Source organism: Lacerta agilis, chromosome 1 (genome assembly GCF_009819535.1).
Source record: "Lacerta agilis isolate rLacAgi1 chromosome 1, rLacAgi1.pri, whole genome shotgun sequence".
Taxonomy (NCBI): domain Eukaryota; kingdom Metazoa; phylum Chordata; class Lepidosauria; order Squamata; family Lacertidae; genus Lacerta; species Lacerta agilis.
Genome location: NC_046312.1, coordinates 69,931,402 through 69,958,725, shown reverse-complemented (window position 1 = coordinate 69,958,725; position 27,324 = coordinate 69,931,402). Strand labels below are relative to the sequence as shown.

At 38.9% G+C, this 27,324-nt stretch overlaps 1 protein-coding gene across 3 annotated transcripts in view; it reads left to right on the top strand.

The window, feature by feature from the left end:
- PIK3C2A (phosphatidylinositol-4-phosphate 3-kinase catalytic subunit type 2 alpha) overlaps nucleotides 1-27,324 on the top strand; it is a 47,915-nt gene that overhangs the window by 12,632 nt on the left and 7,959 nt on the right. For all 3 annotated transcript variants that reach the window (XM_033153710.1, XM_033153700.1, XM_033153719.1), the window contains exons 3-27: nucleotides 1,617-1,717; nucleotides 2,862-3,019; nucleotides 3,775-3,895; nucleotides 4,478-4,589; nucleotides 6,806-6,885; nucleotides 6,991-7,054; nucleotides 7,638-7,781; nucleotides 8,308-8,350; nucleotides 8,433-8,643; nucleotides 8,734-8,856; nucleotides 9,935-10,102; nucleotides 12,684-12,792; nucleotides 14,486-14,628; nucleotides 17,364-17,552; nucleotides 18,414-18,507; nucleotides 19,549-19,643; nucleotides 20,704-20,884; nucleotides 20,981-21,085; nucleotides 22,509-22,601; nucleotides 23,014-23,143; nucleotides 23,759-23,895; nucleotides 24,825-24,994; nucleotides 25,393-25,549; nucleotides 25,987-26,096; nucleotides 26,279-26,486. In XM_033153710.1, the coding sequence (XP_033009601.1) occupies nucleotides 1,617-1,717; nucleotides 2,862-3,019; nucleotides 3,775-3,895; nucleotides 4,478-4,589; nucleotides 6,806-6,885; nucleotides 6,991-7,054; nucleotides 7,638-7,781; nucleotides 8,308-8,350; nucleotides 8,433-8,643; nucleotides 8,734-8,856; nucleotides 9,935-10,102; nucleotides 12,684-12,792; nucleotides 14,486-14,628; nucleotides 17,364-17,552; nucleotides 18,414-18,507; nucleotides 19,549-19,643; nucleotides 20,704-20,884; nucleotides 20,981-21,085; nucleotides 22,509-22,601; nucleotides 23,014-23,143; nucleotides 23,759-23,895; nucleotides 24,825-24,994; nucleotides 25,393-25,549; nucleotides 25,987-26,096; nucleotides 26,279-26,486 (3,246 nt within the window). The remainder of the gene's footprint in view (nucleotides 1-1,616; nucleotides 1,718-2,861; nucleotides 3,020-3,774; nucleotides 3,896-4,477; nucleotides 4,590-6,805; nucleotides 6,886-6,990; nucleotides 7,055-7,637; nucleotides 7,782-8,307; nucleotides 8,351-8,432; nucleotides 8,644-8,733; nucleotides 8,857-9,934; nucleotides 10,103-12,683; nucleotides 12,793-14,485; nucleotides 14,629-17,363; nucleotides 17,553-18,413; nucleotides 18,508-19,548; nucleotides 19,644-20,703; nucleotides 20,885-20,980; nucleotides 21,086-22,508; nucleotides 22,602-23,013; nucleotides 23,144-23,758; nucleotides 23,896-24,824; nucleotides 24,995-25,392; nucleotides 25,550-25,986; nucleotides 26,097-26,278; nucleotides 26,487-27,324) is intronic.

Below are 27,324 nucleotides of genomic sequence, written 5' to 3'. Positions count from 1 at the left end.
ATAAAACTGGGATTATTTTAAGACTAAATAATTAGAACTAAGAATTCCTTTAGTAGGGGTTCCAGATCATACTCCATTTTACTTGCTTTTATTTGGAAAGTGGAATCGGAGAACAGAAAATATCCTTTTTATGTCTGTTGCAATATCATCATATTAACTTTGAGACTGTGCGCCTCAGTCTAAATAGATGTAGGCTGCAATCCTGTACCCACTTAGGTACTTGGGAGTAATCCTCATGGAACCTCTTTCTGAGTAAGCGCATACAGGATAATGCTGTTGGTGGTGGGGTTGGGGTGAAGATGTGTTATAATTATGCCATAATGGTGTGTTTAAACCTGGTTTTTCCATCTTCTGTCTATATGTGTTATGCATGGTATACTGTCGATTATAGTGTGTGTGTGTGTGTGTGTGTGTGTGTGTTTAAATAAACAGAAAACGAATACATCATCACATAATGAGAGTACCAGGCTATATTGGAATTTTTTTAGAGACACAGTTGTTGAATATTAAGGTGGAGAATTTCCCTCAATTTTTTTTTGCCTCTGTCATTGTAGTTTCAGAAATCACCCTGTTTAGAGAATAATTTAAAACCAAACCTTTTAATTTATTTTTCTATACTGGTTTTTGGTAGAAGGCCCCCACTACACTCAAAAGCATATTAATACAACAGAAGATACAGTACAGTACAATATATAATAACCTACCAGAACAATATACGACCTCAATATACGTAAAAACCTCAATATACGTAAAAAATTAATATACAAAAAGCAGCCATTTAAGATATATAGTAACATAATTTTTCATTGGAGTGTCTTCCCGCTAAACAGTGCCATTCACCACTCTAAGAGATACTATTGACAGAAACTCAGCCACCCTTGCAGTTAATCTCTGAGTTAATATCAGACAGGTAGAATCTGATATGTTCATTGTGCCATGATGTTAAACTACCCCAAAAAAGTGGATAACACACTTTTACGTAGCTGGTTGTACAGTGGACAGTAGAGAAGAATATGTTCTACAGTGTGTAGCCCATTCAAATACCGGTAACATCCGCAGTGTCTATCATTTTTAAGGATGTTTAAATATCTGCCCTTAACAAAAGCTGAGGGGGAAACGTTCTGTTGGGCTAACATAAATGCCCTGTGTTGGGCTGGAATTATTAACTTTGATATATAAGTGATGCTGTTATCGGTTGCATTTAAACCATAGAACTTGGGGGAGCAGATTTTATTTACAGCTGATTAAATGTTTTGTTTTTCAATATGCCTTAATCAAATTTGGATATTGCAATAAATATATTGCTTACTAGAATTATACAATAATTCCAAGTCAATACCAATAGATCTAATTTTGCTGTGTATGAGTTGGAGCCATGTGGATTTATAGGAGTCCTTAAGTAAATCATAAAGCAGACTTGAAGGTTGGGAACGAAAATGGCAATGCAGCCAGTATTTTATAGTGCTAATCCACGCCCAATATTCCATTATGTGTATACTTAATTCTGCACACTTCGTCTCATACTTGATTGAATTTGGGAGTCCAAGGTACATCTCAAGAAAGGCTTATAGGAGTCATGTCTATTACTGCTTTACTTCTTTATTCTTGAATTTCAGACTGACAATGGGACCAGTAACCTGCCAACAGGAAATAAATTTATCAAAAATGGTGATGGCCAAGATCAAGAACAAGCAGCATTTTGTGATGCTATTGCAAAGTAAGCAGTAGTGTTGTGCAAACATCTTTAAGGAAGTAAATGACAGCACTAGTTTCATTTATAGGCTTGACACTTGAGTATTTAGTTTCATGTGTCATATGTTATGTGCATGTTTTTTCACTGGTTTGGAGGAGAAATTTTTATTTTTTTATAGTTATTAAAGCAGCAAAAAACTAAGATTGATTTCTGAATTTTTACTGCATATTCATCTGGCTGTAGGATGTTCTACCATTCCTCTATTCCTGAGTTATTAAAATACAATGTAATAGAGAATCGGGAGAAAGAGGGGAACCTGAGATTAGTACACTAGGAAATGTTGAATTCTGTAATTACATAATTTATTCCATGGTGGGTAGATTTGCATAAATTTGTTCACTTTCAAAATCTGATTCAGATATTTTTTGTATATGTAAGGGCTTTCAGTGGTTGCTCATGAAGAATCAGCCAAACGCAGAACTTCTAAGCTAAGTTCTTTATTGTGCAGATTATTTACAGTGGAGCAAAAGTTCAACGTCCATCTCCTCACTCGTCAGAGTCCAGGAATTACCTTTCCCGCCTCCCCCTTACACGTCCTTCCTGTTGTCTCCTTCGGAGCGTGGGAACCTGACTCTGTTCCTCGCTGACCTCGCGATGCTGAGGCTCTGCGATCTTGTCAGAGCCCCTGCACCGCCTTCCTGCTTCCGACTCCCCCTCCCCACTGGAGGAATGGTAACGTCCGGAGGAGGGGGAGGACGAGGACGAGCTTGTGAAATGCACGGGAGGTTCCCTATACCTCAAGCCCTCCCGCGACCTCACCGAGAGCGGGGAGGGGGGTTTCCTGACAGTATAGATTGGATGGTTTGAGATTTGTAGGATAATGGAACATTAGGTTCCATGAGTACAAGGCCTACTGGTCACATAGGGTGGAGAGGAAACAAGTAAAACAGTTTTTAGGTATCTGAAGAAGTGTGCATGCAAACAAAAGCTTATACCAAGAACAAACTTTGTTGGTCTCTAAGGTGCTACTGGAAGGATTTTTTAAATTTTAAATTTTGTTTTGAATTAACTGTGATTCTAACTCGGTTTACTAAGTAACATTTTGAACTCCATATAAGTGTAATTTATCTTCATCAGAGCAAGGAACTTACATACATATTGCTTACAGGTTGAGGACCACGTTTCCCCATGACAATCATGATACAAACTCAGGCTTTGTGTTGAGCCCAGTAATGTTGCAAAGAAACATCAGTGGAGAGAACTCGAGCATCAAGATTTCAATAGAAATTGAAGGTTTCCAACAGCCAGTGATATTTACATGTGATGGTATGGGCATATTCATTTTTTATAAATGATGTTTCCATAGATCAAAAGATTACATCAGAATGAAAATTCCAAGAATTATTTGCATCCTAAATTATTAGCACACATGAGAATAGTCATTATTCTACAGTTTATGTTTCAGTTGGTTGTAAATATCAGTAGATAAGATTCCTTTTACCAAATGTGTCTGGTGTAATTATTAGGGAACTGTTAAATGGGCTGGATTTGGGGATTTTTGTTTTGTTTTTACTAGAACTAGTTTAAGTGTTTCAAGTCTATTAATTGGGCAGCCTGGTCAAATTTGCATATGTGAGCCTTTTAAATAAGTCCACTGGGAATAAGCCATCTCCCGTGTGATAAAGTTGATTTTATTATTTAGATTATCACTGCCACTCTCTTAAATCAGGCAGTTTAAATTAAAGTATAGTGAACAAATCATTTTCCTTGTAGTTGAAAACTTAGACATGTCATTGATCTTTATGGAGAACCCTCATAGAACTCACTGCATATTCTGGTATGGTCACCAGGTCACTCTGATAGTGACCACTCCCCTAATAAGTTACCTTGTACTGTATTTTATGTCTTTAAAGAACTTCTGCACTTAAATCGGCTGGAAATACAAATTATATTTCATATAGATGTCTTTTAACTCATTTAAATTGGAAAAGCCTCAAGAGTTAGTGCAGAATAAAATAGTACTTTCTTAACTACTTTCTATTGTCCTCTATTTTTTATTTTATTTTTTTGTCTTTAAATAGCAAGTTCTCCAGTTGAGCTTATAATAATGCAAGCACTTTGCTGGGTGCACGATGACTTGAATGATGTAGACATTGGCAGTTATATCTTGAAGGTTTGTGGACAAGAAGAAGTTTTGCAGAAGTAAGCAGATATTTTCCCTCTCAATATTTAAGTGGGCTTAGGGTGCTTTCAGAAAGAGACTTAATATTGCAAATAATGCAAAAAAATTAACTTACTGGATTTTCTGCAAAAAGAGTAAATCTGGATTAAATGCAGGCTCTCATTTTGATGATGATGTCATGTGGAGACTGGGGGGGACGGACTCGTATGAATATCTGAGATGAGATTTTTTGCTAATTCCTCTTCTACTCTGCACCTAAAATCTGTTTGGGAGAGGGGGTCCTCCACCTCTCAAAACAGATTTTTGGGTGGTTTTGAAGCCTGCTGTTATCTCCCAGACTCATCACACAACCATGGGTAGTATTAACCTCTGTATGAATATAACGCTAAGCCATAGTTAACAAAGAAAAAGAGAAGAAGCAAGGGCAGTAGTAAGAGGGAGAAGAGGAAAGGGAGCACATGTTGACTGCAAAGGCATTTTACATCTGCATTGACAACAGTGTTGCTTTCTAGATTCCAGTCACTGTTACTTTGCAGGAAAATCTTTTAGAAAACATTTTGCAAATTAGAAATGGTAGGCAACCACATGCATTTCTTTTATAGTAAGCACGGTGTAGGAAGCCATGAATACATTCAGAACTGCCGAAAGTGGGACACGGATATTAAACTGCAGCTCTTGACCCGTAATGTTATATGCAGAGATTTGGCACGAACAGTAAGTACAAAGTGAACACACATTCTCAAAACAACCTTACTATATTGATTTCATGTGTATTATTGAGGTTGTGCACATTCCATGCTCTCTTCTTGTAGCTTGGAACTCAGGAAAAATATAACTTGTAAGTGAGGATTAAAAAATTTTTGCAGCCTCTTAACTGTTCAGGAGCAGGGAGAAATATATACTTGTTGCTAGTGATTTTATTTTATATATTCTGTAATATTTTGTCAGCACTTCCTTAAAGTGTTAAAAGAACTAGATAAAGCACTATGATTCCACCCCCTGTCATCTACACTGCCTCAAGTATCTAATTTTCTTTTATAAGAGAAGCCAGTCCAGATACATAGAACGTTAATGTTGGTTTAGTGCTGTTTTTAATTTTTTAAAAAATGTCTTCAATGCCTATTTTAAACTATTTTTACTTTACATTATATTGTTTTATGCTCTCTTTGTAAACTGCTTTGAAGTTTTTTGTTTTTGTTTAGAAACAAGCGGTACTTGAAGTTTATGAAATAAAGGAATGAACAAAACAAATTTTAGCTTATTTCTTGAGTTAGGAAGGTTATTTCCCTTTGTTATCGTAAATAAAAATTAGCCCTACTGAAATATGCTGTAACATATCAATAGATATTAACAGTGCTTTTTTATATAAAAAATGTTTAGAGGTACTCTCATTTTGACTCAAGAAAATCACCATTTTATAGTTCAAATCGGGAAAAATAAATACAGTAAATGGACAAAAATACAAAGATTCACAAAATGTTTAGGGGTATGGGTACCCCTGAACCTTCCCCCCCCCCCCGAAAAAAACACTGGATATTAATCCACTTAAACAGCAGACATTTCCTCTGTTGGAATTTTTCTTTCGCAGATGATGGGTTCCAAATTTATCCAACATGTTAAAGATCAGAGCACAATTCTTACTCTAGAATAGAGCTATTTTTTTGACACCCCATTGTCAACCAAATGGTATTGTTGAATGTGTCATAGTATACTAATAGTGTAGGTCTTAGGAAAATTTCTGTAAAATGATCTTCAGGTGTTATTTAACATTAAAACATCTTAGCCATATATATAAAACAACAAGTAGACTTTGTTGGAGATGTAAGAAGTCCAATGCTGGATGTTTTACACATCTTTTGGAACTGTCATAAAATAACAAAATTTTGGACTATCATTAAAGAAATTGAAATTATCACAGGACATACCATGCCAAGGGGCCCATTGAAGCTTCTTTTTGGTTGCCTATGGGCAACAGGGAGATGATATTTAAGTGCAGCCCATATCACTGTTTTTCTAACTGGAACAAAATCTGGCTTCCAAGTTTGGAGGACTAGCTGATCAGTTTGAGATATAGCTTGCATGGTGAAATTGACCAATATGATTCAGTTCAAAAAGGGTAGGCACAACTATGATTGTTTTGTTGAAAAATAGACTCTTCATCATATGTGATAAGGCACAAATAAACTTAAATCCATATGCTTTTTTGGATTTGAGATCTTTATTTACTGTGTTCAACTTAACCAACTTTTTCTCTCCTTTTATGCTGTTTTGTTCTGTTTGTACATTGTTCAAAAAAATCAAAGAAAATAAGGCGACCTTAGAACAGCAGTCATCACAATGAATAGGGCTTTAGTTGAAAGCAAAAAATGCAGGAAATTCCTGTGCACATATAAACATTTAGTACATATTATGGAGCTCTTTAGAACCTGGCCTGGGGCTTTTAAAAGTATTTGTAGAGGTGAAATAGGTTCATTGGAGAGCTTAAGGGCTAACAGTGCAATCCTTTTCATGTCTGCCCCAAAGCAAGCCCCGCTGAGTTGAATTAAACTTATTCCTAGGTAAGTTTTGGGTTACCGCCTAAAACATTAGTTAACCTGAAATGGATTTTACAGTTTAAAAAAAAAAAAAAGTGAGTTGGCTATCAAAATTCCTATGTGGTTCACTGATTCATGGCAAATAGTTAATAGAATTTGGAGAGTGAAAAATATTGGTACAAGTTTATAGACTTTGTGACAAACCCTTAACTAGAGTATTTGAAGGTAGATATTTGTGCACTTTGTTCTTTAAAGGAAGAGTGGGGGGAAGCCAAAATTCTCATTTTCTAAACTCCAGACAACTTGCTGTCCATGTTTATATTACTTTTTAGAGTTCCTTTTAGAAGAAACATGTGATAATAGCCTTCAAATAACTTTTATATCTCTCATTATTAGGAAGATGATGACAGTACACCTGTAGATTTGACCAAGCATCTTTATCATGTAGAAAAGCTTTTCAGAGAGAGCATTCAAAGGTAACCACTGTCATAACATCCTTTGTAATAAAATGAATTACCCCCAAGTTGTCAGTATATTGCTTTTATAAATGCATATAGTAATATAATCATTGTTTGTTTCAGTCACTCTCTTGAAGAGCTGTTGGAAGCTTATCATAATCAAGTCGATAAACTACTTAACAATGAGGTAAGCATTATCTCTTGCTGCACTAAACTTACTTCTATGGCAATGTTTTAAATACACAAGCTGATTAATATGGTAACTGCTGATAATATGCCAGTAGCTGTTTGTATTTGGGAGAGGGAATGTGCTAGTTGTAGCTACCCAAACACTACAAATAACCGGTCCCCCAAAGTCTCACTTCCAAAATCCAGGCCCCTTGTGCTCTTGCAGTTGAAACATGGAATCTGCTATTGCTTCCTGAGGCATGCTCCCAGCCTTATGTTTTTATATGACAGCTGCCTAGCATTTTCACATTTTAGGAGGTAGTAATAGTAGTAGTAGAACTGGACTATTGCAGTCTTCTCCAAATCTGCTAAGTCTCCCCACCCTGGTCCATACTTCCCCATGTCCACATTCCTCCACATTAAAAACAAATAATGGTGTTCATGTGTATTTTTCAGAGTACAAATGAGAATCCATATAGATCTTTATAAGGGGCTATACACCCTTTGCTGGACAGGGATAGCTTGGCCACTGTGAGTCTTGTGTTCATAACCACATAATTGGACTCCTAATTCAGGACTCTATCATGTGCTTTTCTTACCAGAACCAGACTAAAGCTGTAGATCATATCATTAAAGCTGTTCGAAAAATTTGCTATACATTGGATGGGGTAGAGACTCCTGCAATTACAACATCTGTAAAGAAGCTAAGAAGAGCAGTTAACCTTCCAAGGAGTGCGAGTCCTGAGGTAATTGGTTTGCCATGTTTTGTGCTGTGTATGTGCTTTGTGAGATATAAGAAACATTTAGTCCCGCCCCACCCCCCATTATCTGCAGATAAGTTGATAGGGCAAATGTGGGAAAGACGGGTTTCTGTTTCACTAGCCAAGAAGCATGGTGTGAGGTAAATGGAAAATGTTTCTTCTTATTCTTTTGAGGAGGGGGGAGGAGAACTATTTATTTTGGAGCGTGGTGAATTTTTTCCTTCTGCAATTACAGCCTTTTAAGGGGCTTGGGGAAGTGATAGTGAGGACATTCCACTTCTGTACTTTTTCAGTGAAGAGTGAGAGGGCAAGAGAGAACTGTGGCATTTACAGTAGGTGAGAAGAAACCCATATTTTGCCTCTACAGAAGTAAAGAAAGAAAGAAATATGAAGTTTTCATAGGATAGTTTTAACAATTGGTTGGATACCTGAATAACTTTCATTTATAATATAGTGTAACCAAGGGTTTTCACATATGTGAGTATTGTGTTTTCCATATATTATTGCACAGGTGTCTTTAACATCTTCTGATGAGACTAGCAAGAATGCGGTTGGTAAGTACAAAACTTGAATCTAATTTTGTCTTTAATGTATGTTTTAATGGTTACCTTCCTAAAGCAAAATGTTTTATTTTAGGTGCCTTGCAACTTGAAAACCCTCTGCAAACGAGCATAGATCAGCTGACTTCAGCAGTATATGCTCTTCTTCAACTCCACTTGAACTCGTGCAGCAGTCCCTTAAACACTCCAAAGGTTCAGAAAAGCACTAAAGAAGCATGGACTGCCACAGAGCACCTCCAGTTCACAATATTTGCAGCTCACGGAATTCTTAGTAGCTGGGTCTCTGTGTGAGTAACTAAACCAAAACGCACCTTTTACCCTAGTGGACATGCATCACAATGTTTTGATTCATCATAATGTTTTTCTCCCTTTTACAGTTATGAAAAATACTATTTGGTTTGTTCTCTGACCCACAATGGAAGAGATCTTTTCAAACCTGTGCAGTCCAAGAAGGTTGGCACTTATAAGAATTTCTTCTATTTGATTAAATGGGATGAATTGTAAGTGGTGATTTTTTATTTATCTGACTCATAAAAAATACTATGGTTTCTGAGTAGTAACTATCACATCCTCTAAGATGGTTAATTAATGCTACTGATTCCATCAGACCACATAGTTTACTATGTCTTTCATTTTCTATGCTCTTTCAGTGCATGAAATTCTGAATATTTTACCAGGTCCTTCAGCATAATTTGCATAGAACTTCCGGACTTTTCAAGATAGAATTAACTAAAAATGTTCTACGGTTGTTCAGTTATTAATGTACAGTGGTACCTTGCTTTGCATACGTCTTGGTTTGCACATGTTTTGGATTACAAACACGTCAAACTTGAAAGTGCATTTGCAACCTTTTTTGTGTTTGCAACCTTTCTTTTTTTGGATTACAACCCCTTTATTTTTTTGGATTACGAACATTTTTTTTGGGGGGGGGGAGGCCCTATTGGCGAAAGCGTGCCTGTTTTGGTTTACAAACAGACCTCCGGAATGGATTATGGTTGTAAACCAAGGTTACCACTGTATTCAGCTGGTGAAGAAAACAAGGAAAGAAGCTTGCAAGCCCAGTTCCCATCCCCAGTATTGCCTTGGGATCAAGCTGCTTCCCACACAATGGAAATTCCTATACAGAATGTGGGAAACTATGAGGAATCCTATGTGAAGCTGATGGCATATGAGACATGTGCATACAACCAAGTAGGCATGTGCTTTTTCCCAGATGGCAAACAATTTCTTACACAAAAGTAATGGATGTAGGAAACCGTCATCACCATATTAAAAGCATGACTTTACAAAAGTCAATTGATTATTCCTGTTCCATTTCTCATCATGCTTCTAATGACTCAGTTTCTTTGTCACTAATGTTTATAAATATTGCATAAAATATTTTGTCCATGTAAGAGGGGTTTCTGTTGAAGTATGGTGAGGGTTAGTGAGATTGCAGTAGTGCAATTGTCTACATTTAGTTGGCAATGGAGAATAAAGCAGTATTTGAACAATGGGGGAACTACACATTGATCTTCTTGATATTTTTGAAGCATAGTAGTCAGTAATTCCTAACGATCCTATTTCCTTATTTTACAGAATAATTTTTCCTATACAGATCTCTCAGTTGCCATTAGAATCTATCTTATGCCTTACCCTCTTTGGAATATTAAATCAAAATGGTGGTGGTTCGCCTGATTCCAATAAACAGAGAAAAGGTCCTGAGATGTTGGGTCAAGTTTCCTTACCTCTTTTTGATTTTAGGCGGTAAGTATTCAAAATGTCTTTTGTGGCAAATAGTATAGTTTTGTTAGAGGGAGATCACCAATTTTAATCCAAAGAAAATAGAGTTAAACCAAAGAAAATGGAAAGAGAAATGCATTATATAGGTGTGATGGGCTCTAGATAACTGCCACCTCCTATTTTGAATAATATATTTTAAATGTGTTTATTCTTTTGAGGGGTGGAGTGATAGGCTGGCTCCATGTTAAGAATTGTGATACTTTTGAATACTGAGTGGTATCGACTGCAGTCCTGCATGTGGACTTCTTAAATCCCCAATACATAAGATTTCAGCTATTAAGGTTTTATCACCCTAGAAATTCCACTACTTGTACAAAATTCTCTAGGTTCCCAGAACATTGTCCAGCCAAATGTAGTTGGAAAGCAGTTCCCATCATCCTTTGACTATTGGCCATGGTGGCTAAGGTTAATAGGTGTTGGGGCCTTCCAGATGTTGTTGGTACTACATGTTAGCAACCCTAGTGAACTTAAGGAATACTGCAGGTAGAGCCTTTTTACAAGTGGGCACTAGAACACAATCAAGTGGGTTGTCATCCTCCACTTGATAGAAGGCAGGGAAAAACATTATCACTTCAAAATAACCTGTAGATTCCCCCCCCCCTCCCCGTCTTGGAGTGGCAGTTTGTTTTTCCAGCCTTGCTTGAAGCAGACCTGATTTTGCTGGTGCTCTTCTGGCCCAGTCTTTTCTGGCTCATTGTGTGTGATCTGTGATATTCTGAGTGTAGTGAGTGATTCTCTGTTGTTGTCCCCCCACCCCACCCCCTGCCTTTTCCTCAGCATTTGTGTCTTTCATTCTGAGCCATTTCCCCCTCAGTGTCTGTCTTTCTTTGTTTTTCCATTAATTATACAGTTGATTCTTCTCTCCCTTCCAATTAATTCTTTTCTTTGTCACCAAATTGTACAGTTGACTATCTATTGCCTTAACCCCAAGTTGGGGGTTTCCTTACTTATTACCTGGGTTCAACCTTCAATTCCTTCCTTTAATTATCCCTCCTGAATTAATTCAGTTTTACTCTTAAACGGGGGTCAGCAAACTTTTTCAGCAGGGAGCCGGTCCATTGTCCCTCAGACCTTGTAGGGGGCTGGACTATATTTTGGAAAAAAAATGAACGAATTCCTATGCCCCACAAATAACCCAGAGATGCATTTTAAATAAAAGCACACATTCTACTCATGTAAAAACACCAGGCAGGCCCCACAAATAACCCAGAGATGCATCTATATATATAAAACGCAAGTGTCTCTGCGTCCAGTCCCTGTGTCTCTGGGTTTGCGCTACTGCGCATGTGCCCCACGGACACAGGGATTGGATGGAGAGAGATCGGGCGCGAGCAGCGTCGGCAGTTCAAGCGGGGCGGTTGAATCCGAACGTCGGCGCTCCAGAGGCTGAGGAGACGCTGCTGCTCCCGCCGCTACAACGAGAGCCCCGAGGCCTAGCGGCCCGGGAGCGGCCCAGAGCAGCCCGCCCCGTGGAGCGCCGACGTTCAGCCAGCTCCCTCAGGGGTCGCCCTGCCACTTCGCGACGGAGGGAAGAGAAACGAGAGCGAGTCTCGCTCGCAGGCAGCGCACGAAGGAGCCCGCCTCTCCCCTAAGGAAGCGGCGAGTCGTGAGGAGGCGAACCGGCACCAAGCAGCGGCTGCGGAGGAGAGTGGCGGAGGAGAGAGAAGAGTTTCCCGGGGACGCGGCGGCGGCGTTTCCCTCAGCCTCGCCTGCACGAAGAGCCCCGCTGCCTTTTCCCACAGCCCCGTGCATACTGCTGCTGCCGCCTCCGCCTCCTCCTCCCCATCCCAACCGCCATCTTCCAGCCCCCGCGGCGGCGGCGGCGGCAGCTCCTGCCTTCGTTTCCTTCCCACCCTCTCTCTCCTCAGTCTCTGCTGAGATTCCTGGGTCAGGCAGACGGAGCGAGAGAAGCGTGCCTCTTTAACCCCCTTGGCCTTCATAAAACATATCTCAATTTCTGTAAGGTTGCTGTGTTTGTGGTAGATGCATCTGTGGGCACAACCCATTTGTGTCTCGTGCTATGGCAGCAGAAATAGTAGCAAGATGCATTGTGTGAGAAAACTGATCCCAACTAGACTGATCTTAGCAGCAGATTCTTTTGATGGCAGGGAGCTTGTGGGAGATGATAGTTCATTAGGTGACATTCTCATTGAGATGGATGAAAAGAAGGCACTGCCATAAGAGGGAGGATAAGTCTCCTTTTTGGTGCTTCCATCCTTGACAGACTTTTCATGCCTCCTGTTTTGCTTGCAGGGGTCATGAATTTTGATCTAATAGGCTACTAAAGATTTCAATCCAGAGGTCTACAGTGCTCAGGACTTCTGAAAATTATCTTTAAAAGCATATGAAAATTTATCTTTATAAGCCTGCTGATGCTGAAGTATATGAATCAGGTCTTTGATGATTCTATGAACAAAACTTGTTTTTTCTTCCTAGTAATAACTGCTTAAGTTGGCTCTTTATTTGATTTAACAAGCAAATTCTGTCCTCACATTCCAACTGCTATCATTTTGTAACTGATAAATTCTTGGTTTTGTGTCTGTAGAATGTTGACTTGTGGAACAAAACTTTTACACCTTTGGACACCTCCCACAAACCTTGTCCCTGGAGCTGTGCATAAAAAAGGAAATTTAATGGAAAGAATAGTATTGCAGGTAATGCTAGTTCCCTCTTAATTACTTTTAAAAGCTTTTATATCCTATGCAGAATTATTTGAGTAGTAATAAATGATCCCTTTCACAGTCTCATCTTCTTTAATCCACAATGAAAATTTGAGTGCTGTATCTCGTCATTACTTGGACTCTTTGCAAAACCGTGAGAGGATATATCTGCCCTTTTTCTGCTTTAGCCTTTTTGTATATGACTGCAGTCCATGCACATACAAAAGAGTAAAATAACTGCAGAGTGATGAAGAAATATGAAAACATCTGTGACGTAGTTTGCCTATGAGAGTTTAGAGTTAAAGATCTCTGTCTGAGGGATTTGCACATTACAAGTTCTTATACACACAACCCTTTATTTTTTGTGCAAGGGTGAGTGTTTAATGCAGTTTAACAGACCATTTTATCATCCTGATAAGCATGCTGGGAAATGATTGCAAGGATCACTTTCTCAGTACAGTGGTACCTCGACTTATGAATTACTCGACTTATGAATTTTAGATGCGGTTTACTAGACTTACGATTTTTTTCGAATTTTTCATTTCCAATGCATTCTTTTGGGGAAATCACTTTTTTCGACTTACGAATTTTTCAACCTACGAATGTGCATTCGGAACGGATTAAATTCGTAAGTCGAGGTACCACTGTATGGTGTAACTGCGGAAATATACATAGATCCTTGTACTTGACTATGGACCTTTGCGTGCATGATGTCTGGCCTACACATACAATGTAATGAGATGGTGTAGTAGAGGCAGACTGTAGTACTTCAAACTGCTGGCAGCCATAATACTTTTGAATGTGCCCCTATGTAAAAAAATAAAAAAATAAGATAACAGAAAGTTAGAACCTCTCTTTCTAGTACTTCAGTTACTTGTTATAACTTCTAGGGAGCATTTTAAAATGGGCTTCTCCACTTGTAGCTTCATTTGGTCGATTTTGCATTCTACTCTTAAGGTCCACTTTGCACACCACAGTAAAGCTAGTTTTAATTGTCTTGGCACATAACACCAATCGTGGCCTGATTGCACTGGCTGCCAATTAGTTTCCAGGCCTAATTCAAATTGCTGGTTTTGGCCTATAGAGCCTTATGCAGCTCAGGATCACAATACCTCAAGGATTGCCTCTTCCCATATAAACTGATCCAGACCCTGCTGTCATCATCTGAGGCCTTTTTTCTTGATCTCCCTCCTTGGGAGGTCTGGAGGGTGGCAATATGAGAACAGGATTATTCAGTGGTGGCTCTCACTTGTGGATTGCTCTCCCCAGGGAGGCCTGCCTGGTGCCATCATTACATAGATTTAGGCACTAGGCATTTCTTTTTACCAGGCCTTTGGCTCTTAATTATCTGTGGTGTCCTTATGCCAGTTTTAATGTATATATTTGTTTATATATTGTAAGTCACATTTTGCAATGACAAACGTCATATGGAAACTTTATTATTATATAATATATGTATTATTTGTGAGAACATTTCACACTAAATGTTCTTTTTGATAGAACATTTCACACTAAATGTTCTTTTTGATATTTATGGTCTGTGGCTTTGATGTTTTGTTATTGTGAGGGGAAAGAGGACAAAAAGTGGGTGCTGGAAATGAGGTCGTAATTGGGATGTAGAAGAAATTCTCTGAGTTGCCATGTCATAGTTTGCATCAATAATAAGTTTACTTTTTAAATTTTTCAGATGGATTTCCCTTCCTTATCATTTGATATTGTATACAAAATTCCTCAAGCTGCAAACAGTACCACATGTCATTCCATAGAAACATTGGAAAAAGATTCAAGAGAACGTCTTCTTTCCATTCTTTCCAAGGAGGGTAGACTTGGGTATGTTGTATTGCGTTAAGCGTGGTTAGTCATCATGGTGCCCTCCAAATGTTTTGGACTTCATGTCTCATCAGCTTCATTTAGGATGGCCAATCTTCAGAGATTATGGGAGTTTTAATCCACAATATCTGGAGGACTTTACTTTGGTTATCCTTAATATTAAGAGTAGTGGTTTGCCTTTTTACATAATTAGTAGCCTACAGTCACTTTTTAATTTAATATACATATTCAAAATGTTGCACTTTATTGGGTATTGATTTGTCTTCTAGCTTACAAGTCCTGTCAAAATTATCTTCATGTAGATGCAGAACAATACTGTATTTCCACACTTTTGAATCTCACGTCTAAATCTTTCCTCTTTAGTGTGCAAGACAACTTGAAACCTGACATTCTTACAGGAAATACGCATCAGAATACCATAAAGCATGCTGCCCATCTGTATATTGTCATATATGGCAATCATCCCTGCATTTATTTTTGTTTTTATACAGCTTGTATTTTGACTGGATTTTTGGTCATCTGGGGAAATCTTGTCTTTTTATTGTCCTTTTTGCATGAAATAATTAGCAAAAAGCTGGGAGATAGTTGTTACTGCCTCCCTGAAGGAAAGGTGCTTCTTCCCCATTTGAAGTGAGGGATGATTTACCTTTTTATTTCAATATGTGTAGATTGTGTTGATTCTGATTAGACGCATCACAATCATTCCCTTTTTAGGGAAGCTGACTGAAGATGTGATCACAGTATATTTCCAGGCGTTGCAGATTCGGATGTCTTTTCAGTCTTTCAGTAATCTCTGTCCAGAGGTCAACATGTTAAATATTTCCGTGTTGATTATCCTGGACCTCAAAGCTCCTCCTTTTAACCTTTTTTGGGTCTGCAGAACCTGTTAACTTTTAGTACCACAGAATAATAGAAGGGTCATTCCATGTCAAATGATCCAGGGACTTTTACCTTACAATTTCATATTGCTTTCATTTTCAGTTTCCTAAAAGTAGTATAAAAGAAGCTACCTGATGTCAATTTTTAATTTTTTTAATCTAATCTTGTTTTTGAGTTATGAGGGTTTGAAATATAAAAAACTTGACAATTTTGGCCTTGCTTGACTACATAAAAACCTTAAAATCTCAGCCCAGGATTGAAACCCACCCTACCCCTGATGTCAAGGCCAGGGCTTGGGCAAAGCCCACTTAAGCAGTTTCCAAAGTTTTGTTGGGACCCTTTGAAATGCTTCACAGAGTAGGGTGCAAAGGATGGCAATCCTGTGTGTGTGTGTGTGTGTTTCCGTTTCTGTTTCCTGCTTGGTCTGGATGTCCGTGTCCCCCGTCCCCCCGTTCATTTCAAGACTTTTTTCCTTTGAGTTTGGGACTTCAAATCACCAAATCCCCTGACTTCATTTGTGACATCAGGTGATTGTCAAATTTGACCCATGAGGCAGATCCTAATAATGATATGGCCTGTGGAGTCAAAAGTGTTGCCAGGGACTGGAAAAAATGGAACCTCTGTTGCAATGGATCTTATCTCTGACTAAACATAGGGATATAATAAGGTTTACTTGCTTGCTTTTTATGGGGACTACAGTACTTTTTAGCGGTATATAGAACTACCATTTTAATTTCATTTGTGGCTGAGTGTGGAAAGCAATGCTGCATCAGCACTAAAGTCTCCTAGCATGAATGCAGCTCAAAAGCCTTGCTTTACCATTCTGACTGTAGCAGCCTTTTCCCTGCTTGGGCGTTTCACAACATTACAATATAATATTGTTACAGGTGGGTAGCCGTGTTGGTCTGCCATAGTCGAAACAAAATAGAAAATTCTTTCCAGTAGCACCTTAGAGACCAACTGAGTTTGTTCTTGGTATGAGCTTTCGTGTGCATGCACACTTCTTCAGATACACTGAAACAGAAGTCACCAGATCCTTAAATATAGTGAGGGAGTGGGGAGGGGTATTACTCAGAAGGGTGGTGGGAATGGGTGATCAGCTGATAGGTGTGGAAAACCTGTTGACAACTCTTAACGGCTGCAATTAGTCTTGCAGGGAAAGGCAAGGGGTGAGATGGCTAAAGATAGCTTTGTTATGTATAATGAGATAAGAATCCAATGTCTTTGTTCAGACCAGGTTTCTCCGTGGTTTTAAGTTTGGTGATTAGTTGTAATTCAGCCACTTCTCTTTCCAGTCTATTTCTGAAATTTCTTTGTATTAAGACAGCTACTTTGAGATCTTTTATAGAATGTCCTGGGAGATTGAAGTGTTCTGGTTTCTCTGTCTTGTGATTCCTGATATCAGATTTATGTCCATTTATCCTTTGGCGTAGGGTTTGGCCTGTTTGTCCAGTATAGAGAGCTGAAGGGCACTGTTGGCATTTGATTGCATACACAATGTTGGAAGATGAGCAATTAAATAGTCCTGAGATGGTATGTTCGATGTTGTTGGGACCAGTAATGGTGTTGTCCGGGTTTATGTGGCAGCAAAGTTGGCATCTGGGTTTATTGCTCATACCAAGCTCATACCAAGAACAAACTCAGTTGGTCTCTAAGGTGCTACTGGAAAGAATTTTCTATTTTCTTTCGAATATAATATTGTGTTCTGCATGTCCTAAACTTTGTGGCTGTTTTCTTCCCAAGGGGCATGCATTAATGACTGCAGTGATAACCATAAATATATTGTCATGAACTAATAAAAACGTTTTGTCTTTCTTTCTTTCTTTCTTTCTTTCTTTCTTTCTTTCTTTCTGTAGATTGTCTAGAAAGGATAAAGCATTTTTGTGGGAGAAGAGACATTATTGCCATACATATGCAAGCAGCCTTCCAAAGATATTGGCCAGTGCACCAAACTGGGATATGACAAACCTGCCTGAAATATATTTGCTGCTTCAGCAGTGGCCTCCCTTACCTCCTCTAACTGCATTAGAATTGCTGGACTCCAAGTAAGTAACAAGTTCTGAACTATGTTGTGCTATTCTCTTCTTCAAGTGAGAAGTGCAAGCCACATTCATAATTCATTAACTTACTGTTTGCTGATTAATGGAAGTTTCAGCAGCCACACAAATGTGTCCTTGGAGGTTGCAGATGATGAAATGTGCATCTTGCAAGGCTTAGGGTTCTAAATTGATATTTTTTTTAGTAGGCTTGTAGCCTGATTACAATGGTGCTGTGCCAGTACAACATTACAGTGTTAATGTTGACATTGGAAGAATGTTATACAGTGGTGCCCCGCTAGACGAATGCCTCGCAAGACGAAAAACTCGCTAGATGAAGGCATTCGTCTAGCGGAAGGCTGCCCCGCAAGACGAATTTGTCTATGGGGCTGCCTCGCAAGACGAAATTTTTTCGTCTTTTTTTTCGTCTAGCGAAAGCACAGCTGTCATTGCCGCTTCGCTAGACGAAAAACCCGCTAGACGAAAATTTTCGCAGAACGAATTATTTTCGTCTAGCGGGGCACCACTGTATAGTTTTGCAGGCGGATATGCCAGTGTTCACAATTAGGAATATCCCTTATTGGTACAATCAAGTGTCTTTCCTGTTGTGTTATACTGTATGTACTGATTTAGGGAGTCACAGAATGACAGTGCATTCTGAGAAACATTTCAACAGTCCCCGTAAGGAAGCGAGGCTGCAAATTCTCAAGACAATTTTTTTTGTTCCCCTGCAGATTATAGCACATTTTATATAGACCGAGAACTGGTTTAGATTCTTCATTAATAAAAATGATTATTTATTCCAAAAACCACCAAGTATGCTCTTGTCAAAGTTAAACGAAACACTGTTTTAGATGTTATGCTTTGTAGCTTTGCAGATCAGGAAGTAAGAACAAGAGCTGTGCAGTGGATTGAGGCGATTAGTGATGATGAACTTGCTGACTTTCTTCCCCAGTTTGTGCAGGTGAGATGAATGACACATTTAAATATCTTGAAAGCGAGAGGGCAGGAAACTTGGCATTTACCAATTGCACACAAAAAATATGGATTATTTTTGTTTTGAAAGTGCAGGATTTTGATACAATGATATTTAGTACAATAAATTCAAACTATGGGTTTGTAATTTACCTGGTGTGATTGGCAGTTGCTCTTAAAAGGCAAACTGAACCTCCCTCCTTTTTTCCTAACCATCTTCATGCATTCCTGGTTGCTTTTGCTACCCCTTTAATATAGACACCCTCCTTCCTTCTTGGCAAGGGCCAGAGAGAAGGGAATACTGAAGGATTAATGCCAGGCAAGGCTGTGTGCATACGATACTGGATAAGTATTTCCAAGGCTGCAATGGAACTCAGTTCTTTGATTCATATCTAAAATGATGATAGTGAGCCTGCCCAAATGCTAAGATCATTTGAGACCATTTTCAGTGCCTCCTCCCCACAGCTTCTGAAATTAGGCAGGCAGTGACTGAAGAGAAGCCTTTTCCATCTGTGACACCCCACATGTGAAATGTCCAGGGAAGCTTTCCTGGTGCCAGAGGAAAACTTTTTTATTTGCTTAGGCCAATCATCATATAATTAAAAGTGGTTAACTGTTGCTGATCACAGATTTTATTGTGTATGCTAGTTGTTGATTTCCCATTTGCTTATAAGCAAGTATAAATTTTGATTAATACTTAAAATTTGTGTTTTGTAAGTACTATTTTTCATTGTTATGGGAGATGTCAAAAAACAAAAGGACAGATATTCTAAATAAGTACATATATTCTGAATGAATAGTAACTTACATCTGTGCTGAATAGCTTTACATACCCAGGAATATGGTTCTGGGTATAGTTGTCCCCTTAAAATATCTGTAAAATTACATGTGTCTGGTTGTAGTAAGCCATCTAAAGTTGTGTTCATTGAGTATTACAACTATATTTTATACTAGTTCACTGTAGCCCCTCAAATAGACAGCTGCTTTAATAACTCTGTTTGTTAAAACCTGATCTCTCTTATATATTTAGGCACTAAAATATGAAACCTATCTGGACAACGCTCTAGTCAGATTCCTTTTGGCCCGAGCATTAGGAAATATTCGAATAGCACACTATTTATATTGGTAAGAAGATATACATTCTTTTTTGTTATCAGATTTTTGTTCTAAGATTTTATATTCCCAGACTTTAGTTAGCTAGTCTGAGAATATAAAGTATATTATTATTATTATTATTATTATTATTATTATTATTATTATTATTATTTATTATAGATCACAGTTCCTTCTAGCATAGAAAAATATCTGCTGCCACTACTGGAAATATTTTTAATTACGTGTTCTGAAAAACTTACTTTATGATGCCCCAGGCTGCTTCTTTCTTTTCCAGCAGGCTAACTTATATTGTAAAGTACCACATTTTACACCAGCCTTTCTCATACTAGTGCAGTTAGTTCATCATTCTGTATCCTAAGCAAAGTGTTGCTTTGTAATGAAAACCGATAACACCAATTTAACGTTACCCAAATGTAGTGGAAGTAGCATGGCCCTGAACACAGAGATGAAAAGTAGTTTATCTATAACCACACTTTCTCTAAAGTTCTTTGATAGGACTTTTCTGTGGAAGCTGAGGACCCACCAGTATGGTGTAGTGGTTAAGAGCGGTAGACTCGTAATCTGGGGAACTGGGTTCGCGTCTCCGCTCCTCCACATGCAGCTGCTGGGTGACCTTGGGCTAGTCACACTTCTCTGAAGTCTCTCAGCCTCACTCACCTCACAGAGTGTTTGTTGTGGGGGAGGAAGGGAAAGGAGAATGTTAGCCGCTTTGAGACTCCTTCGGGTAGTGATAAAGCGGAATATCAAATCCAAACTCTTCTTCTTCTTCTTTGCTGCAGTACTAGAGAGAGCATCTTAACTCTTAATTCACATTTCCTTGCCCAATCCATTGCATGTTTACTCTAATGTAATTCCCACTGCCTACACTGGGGCTTACTTCCTTGTATTTAGAATTGTAGCCTCTCTCCCTTCACACCTTTTCTTGTATTGCTTGTGTTGTATGTGTCAACTAATACTGTGTTCTGTGGCACTTTATAATCTAGTTACTGCAGCAGGAAATTTAGTAGCCTACGGAGGGTGTGCGTGTGTGCAGTTGGTGAAAAAACTAATATAATATGTAATATTTCAGGTTACTGAAGGATGCCTTGCATGATATCAAACATGGTGTAAGGTATGAGCATATCCTTGGTGCCTTCCTTTCAGTCTGTGGCAAAGGATTGAGAGAAGAGCTGGAAAAGCAGACAAAATTAGTACAGATTCTGGGAACCGTGGCAGAAAAAGTAAAACAAGCAAGTGGATCTTCCAGACAGGTTTGTTACATTAGGAATATATATTTGTATGTGTATTGCTAATTAAAATCACTTCTCAATCCAGGTAAATTTTAACCTTGTGCTGTTCATTAACAGATTGTCTTACAAAGCGGAATGGAGCGTGTTCAGTCCATTTTCTTAAAAAACAAATGCCGTTTGCCTCTCAGTCCCAGCCTTGTAGCTAAAGAACTGAATGTCAAGGTATGGTGTGTGTCTTGATTTCTAATCCAGTATAATATGTATGTACTCACATGCAAGAATAACCAGCAGGAAAGAGCAAAACTGTTTGGCGGGCATAGGGCAAATGACTTGAAACTGTAAATGATTAAAACCATTGTTGGATGAGACGAAAGGTCAACCAGTCCAGTTTCTAACATTAGCCAGACAAGTCCCTCTGGGAAGTTTACAGGGTGGCATGAAGTCAAGCGCTCCTCCCTTTATCTCCCTAGGATATGGCACTTGGAATCATGTTGCCTCCGTATATGGAAGTTCCAGTAATAACTAGAAGACAGAACCTAAAATTCTCTGTATGGGAATTTTCAGCACAGATTTTGAAAGTGCTTAAGAAAATAAGACCACCATAATTAGAAATACGCATACAGTTTTTTGGATAATCTCACTCTTGACTTCAGTGCTTTGTGAAATTCGAAGTCAAATACAGTCATACCTTGGAAGTCGAACCAAATCCGTTCTGGAAGTCTGTTTGACTTCCAAAACGTTTGGGTTCCAAGGCAGGAAGCTCCTGCAGCCAATCAGAAGCTGCGATGGATATTCAGGTTCCAAAGAACCTTCGCAAACCAGAACAATAACTTCCGGGTTTGTAGCATTGGGGAACCAAAACGTTTGTCTCACAAGGCGTTCAACTTCCGAGGTACGACTGTACTAAACTGTCAAATAAATTTGCATAGGTGCACAGTTGTAGGAAGAAACAGGAAGTTGTTGAAGCCATACAGTGGTGCCCCGCTAGACGAAAAGAATTCGTTCTACGAGTTTATTCGTAGAGCGAATTTTTCGTCTAGCGAAGCGGCAATGGAGCGCGGAGGTTTTCGCGCTTATATATAGTCAATGGGGCTGCTTCGCAAGACTATATTTATTTATTTATTTATTTATTTATTTATTTCGTCTTGCGAAGCAGCCCCATTGACTTTTTCGTCTAGCGGGGCATTCGTCTAGTGGGGCACCACTGTACTCCTTTGCAATTCGCCCCCCCCCCATGCATTCATGAGGGCTGGATAAATCTTTTTTTTAAGATACTTATTTTGTATCTTATTAGCAATGTAACAATAAAAGGGGGGAGGATGAACAATATAGATAAATATGTATAGTAAATGCAAGCAGATTTTTTATAATAAAAAAGCTTTATAATACTGTTGGAACATACTTTGCTATTTTTATAATAAGGCACTAGGGTTAGATGATACAATGCAAATCTCTGTAAATCTGTCATCTTCACTTCATCAATATGGCCATGAGAAATAACAAAAAGATACTGCTTTTAAGTTGGGCTTCTGTATCCTTAATTAATTATAATATTTTCTTGTAAGGATAGTTGGAGCTCCTTGATTGCCTTTGTATTGCTAGTTAGTCTACTGTTGCAGTAATTAATGTAAATTGTATTTTGCAGGCATGTTCCTACTTCAGTTCTAATGCAGTACCTCTTAAACTTGCTCTGGTGAATGCAGATCCCTTGGGAGAAGAAATTAATGTCATGTTTAAGGTACATTTTTTCAGTATGTGTTTGACAGACATACTTTTGTGGTAACATAAATTTGATGAATCTCTTTTAAAACTAGTTAGCTTTATGATACATACCTATGGCATGTATGGCTATTGCAGTAAAGTAATTGGGTGGGGGGCACCAATACAGCTACTTGCCAAGGGACCCTAGGTATGCCTCTGAAGGAGCTATAGATGGCAACGAAGCCCTGAGCGCAGAATGCTGTTCTCTGAGTTTCTGAGGTTTTTCCAGGCCTTGCCCATTCATCTTCAAATAAGAAGTACTGAATTTTCTAGCCAAACACCCATTTCTGGTATTGTGCAGAAACATAGTTGACTATGCACACCCCAGCTTATGACACATCTCCTGTTGAAAGTCATTGTTTTTATTTGCATCCTTACTTTTGTTCCAGGTTGGAGAAGATCTGCGCCAAGACATGTTGGCACTGCAAATGATAAAAATTATGGACAAGATCTGGTTACAGGAAGGACTGGACCTGCGGATGGTTATCTTCAAGTGCCTTTCAACTGGCAAAGACAGAGGTGCGAACCGTTCGTAGTTCCCAGAGCATAATGCCTTCCATGCCATCTAGATTTTGGTCTGCTTTTCGTGACTGTTCCCAGTGGGAACACAGCTTTAGCATGATTGCTCCAAAGCCTCTGCCTCAAAAGTATGTCTGCAGAGCAAGCCAGAGAAGCACCTTGCAAGTGTAGTAATAGCACTTTGGGGGATGACATAGACTGAGCTATCCGATATAAAGCATCCTCCTGCAATTTCAGCTGTGTCTGAAATCAGTTGGATAAAGTGTTAACAAGGATGTAAAGGAAATTCTATCCCATATGAAGAAATCTCAAATATATGATTGGAGAGGAGAGCTAAAAATTGTAAGGATTCTTCTGCTAGCAGCTTCTAAGTCTAAAACTGTTAATGACTTTTTGGTTATCTACAAAGTATTGATTTGATTTAAAGATCAATTTGAATGAGCACAGGTACAAATATTTCATGTCATGCAACATTATTTGTCAGCAAGCACTTTGGATTCACAGAAGTATTTCTTTAAAATGTTCGAAGTTAAGACTTAATTAAACCCATTATAGAAATAGAGTACAAATCCTGTATGCCTGACAGTAAATATTTTTTTGCTTATTGGATTTAAGGTTTGGTGGAGCTTGTTCCAGCTTCAGATACACTTAGGAAAATTCAAGTAGAGTATGGAGTGACAGGGTCCTTTAAAGATAAGCCCCTTGCAGAATGGCTAAGAAAATACAACCCTACAGAAGAAGAATATGAAAAGGTAACTTTAATATGAAACTGATTGAAATTCACGAGGAAAGAACAGATACCAGGGAAACTCCTATTGTAACAAGGGGCGTAGGAACGGTGGAGGCGGTGCTATCCCGGTGCCACGTCTCTGGGGGTGACAAGGCATGTGGTTTGCTGGCAGCGCCGCTCCAGCGCCGTACCGACGGTGCCAGGATCCTCTGCTTGAGGCTGCGGCCTCATGTAGAGAATCCTCCCGTTTGCAGCTGCAGCCACGAGCAGAGGATCCCGGCATCGTCCATACGGCGCTGGAGTGGCGGCGCCAGCAACCCGATACACAGCGCGCATGCACAGCGTCACTACGTATGACACATGCGTCATACGTAGCGATGCTGCGCATGCGCACTACATAGCAACACCCCGTCCCCGGGTGCACGTCATGTTTGCCGCTCCAGGTGCCCGAGCAGCTTCCTACACCTCTGTACATAACAGGTTTTTTAAAGCAAATATTGAATATTGGAAAGAAAAGGAAGATCTACAGTAACTTTATTACTATATTACTTTTATACTTTTTATTCTAATTTTAGTGCAGTTTTTTTTGTTACACTTCCTAATTGCGCATGTTGCCTATTAATTTGTAGAAGCCATTTGACTGTGTGGCATAAATCGTTTTTAACTTTTCAGGTTCTCTCTCCTCTAACCCTTCTTAACACCTCTAAAAGCTACTTGCAACACCCAGCACAAGATGGTGCTTACTCTTTTCCAGTTGATCATATTACCCTATTAACTTCTCAAAAATTAAGCAAAACTTAATACAATCCTTAAAAGTTCCTAATTATGTTCTACTTGAGGGACTGGCAGTTCTGCTACCACGCTTGACTTATGTATGATAAACCACAGTCGTATTCTCCAAGCAGTAAATTAGATTGAATCTAACTTAACATTTCTTTTTCCTTATACTAGGCTTCTGAAAACTTCATATATTCTTGTGCTGGGTGTTGCGTGGCCACCTATGTCCTAGGTATCTGTGACCGTCACAATGACAACATCATGCTTCGAAGTACAGGACATACATTCCATATTGATTTTGGAAAGTTTTTGGGCCATGCACAGATGTTTGGGAGCTTTAAGAGGTATGATTTCAAAGTAAAATTTGAGGCATAACTATAGAGCTAACTTTACAGCTATAAGTAATAAATGGTCTTGAAAAGATCGATAGCTTTCTGTGGCAGTATGCTCTGCTAGCTGTAACTTTTCTTCCAAAATAATGTTAAATATGTCAGTGTATGGTTGCCATACAGGCTCTGCATCTGATAAATTGATTTTATTTTGATCTATGAAAATATACAAAGAAGGGAAGGGGGCTGTGGGCCACTGATACACTCTGAACCATTTGCTTACAGCAGTTGCTTCCTCCTCCATTTTTCACAATTTGCAGAGTTCCTGTGAAATTCCCTCACATGTTAGAAGTTTAGAAAATGAAATTTCAGTACTTAAAAATCTGTATTTGATTTATCTCTTCTTTCTAAAGGGATCGGGCTCCTTTTGTGCTGACATCAGATATGGCCTACGTTATCAACGGTGGTGAAAAACCTACCATCCGTTTCCAGTTGTTCGTAGATCTCTGCTGCCAGGCTTATAACTTGATAAGGAAACAAGCCAACCTTTTTCTTAACCTCCTATCACTGGTAATAGTTTTTGTATTGTTGGAGGTTTTGCCAAATAAGGCAAGAGGCTTCCTCTGCTCCCCTTGCAAACTCTGTTCCAGACTGTCCCTCAATCTTCAGAGCATATTTTGCTAAAAGGGAGTGCAGGGTGCTGAAGCAGAGAGGGGAGGATGGGGAAGTTCTGTTTCTGTGATGGGAAGTCAGTTGTGCATGTGGGCTTGTAACCTTTGGATGTTTTCAAGTGAATGGTTCTTGTGCTTAAAGACAACTATGCAGTGTTAAGTGCAGGAAACTGCAGGTTAAATTTATGTCATAATGACTGCATTAATAAAATCTGGAAATGCTATTTTAAAATATAGTACTGGTTTGGTTTGGTTTGGTTTGGTTTGGTTTGGTTTGGTTTGGCTGTACCAGTGCATAATTGATCTCCATTTTTAAAACATCTGTTCACTCTATAGATGCTCTCTTCTGGATTACCAGAACTTACTGGAGTTCAAGACTTGAAATACGTCCAGGATGCTCTTCAACCCCAAACTACAGATGCTGAAGCTACAATTTTCTTTACAAGGTACCACTTTTTTCCCTTTTTTCAAAAACCTTATTTATGCATGTTCATCAGTTTTAATAAAGTAGGTATGATCAATTCTGTGATCTATGAAAATAGTTTTCCTTTTTACTCCAATTAAGCAAATGTACTGTACATCTCAAAGGAAATGAACATGATCTGATTTCCCCCCCCCTTTTTTTTAGGTTGATTGAATCAAGTTTGGGAAGTGTTGCCACAAAGTTCAATTTTTTCATTCACAACCTTGCTCAGCTGCGTTTTTCAGGCCTGCCTTCCAATGATGAGCCCATCCTCTCTTTTTCTCCCAAAACACACTCGCTTAAACAAGATGGTCGTATCAAAGAGGTGTCTGTCTTTACATACCATAAGCGATACAACCCAGATAAATATTATGTAAGTATGTGGATCCATACTGTGTCTTAAGATTTCCAGGTTTTGCCATTTTCCCTTTTATTATTGGTGCAGCTTGCTGAGTCCTGAAGCTGTTGTTTCTCCACAAATATTGCCTATGTATTATCTTGGAACTTGGCATCAGCTTCATCAGGACATTTAACTGGGAGAAAGAAGTAATGTTTGTTACTTTATTAAGAAGGGCTCCAGCAGAAAGGCAGTGTTGGCCATGGGAAAGCTCCCTTCATACCATAATGGGATAGACTCTCTGAAAGCTGAAGTTCATAAAGCTGCAGCTGCCCATGTGTCCCTAATACCAATCCTGAATGTGTGTGTGTGTGTGTTCTTTTGCCTTGCATACTTCTGCGGATCAAGAAGCCATGGCCAGTTCCTGTCTGCCATCATTCAGTGTTTATATAATAGCATAGCAATACTATTGCAACAGCTCAGGATCCCAGGTTATGATCAGTCTGAATTGCGTTGTCCACAAATCTTAATTGCCAAGCTTTAATTCCACAATCTATCTTTACAAGGGAAACATATTTCCAGGATAGTGTCATACAGTAGAAAATGAATTCTGTAAATGTTGGGTGGGTCTGCTCAGCTTTTTTGGCTTCCTGTTCATATACATAGCGTGCACACACCCCGTCACAGCAAACATAAAAGCAATGTAACCTTGAAAATAGCTTGTGGCCTGTCACTGCTGCTTTTCTCATTAATAAAACTCTGCTTTCCTGCCTTCAGTTAAATGTTATTTAAGAGCTTTGAGGAGCTATATTTCTAAGGAAGAAACCTGTAGACACACTTGCAACACCTGGTACTGAAATTATTATTGTTCTTT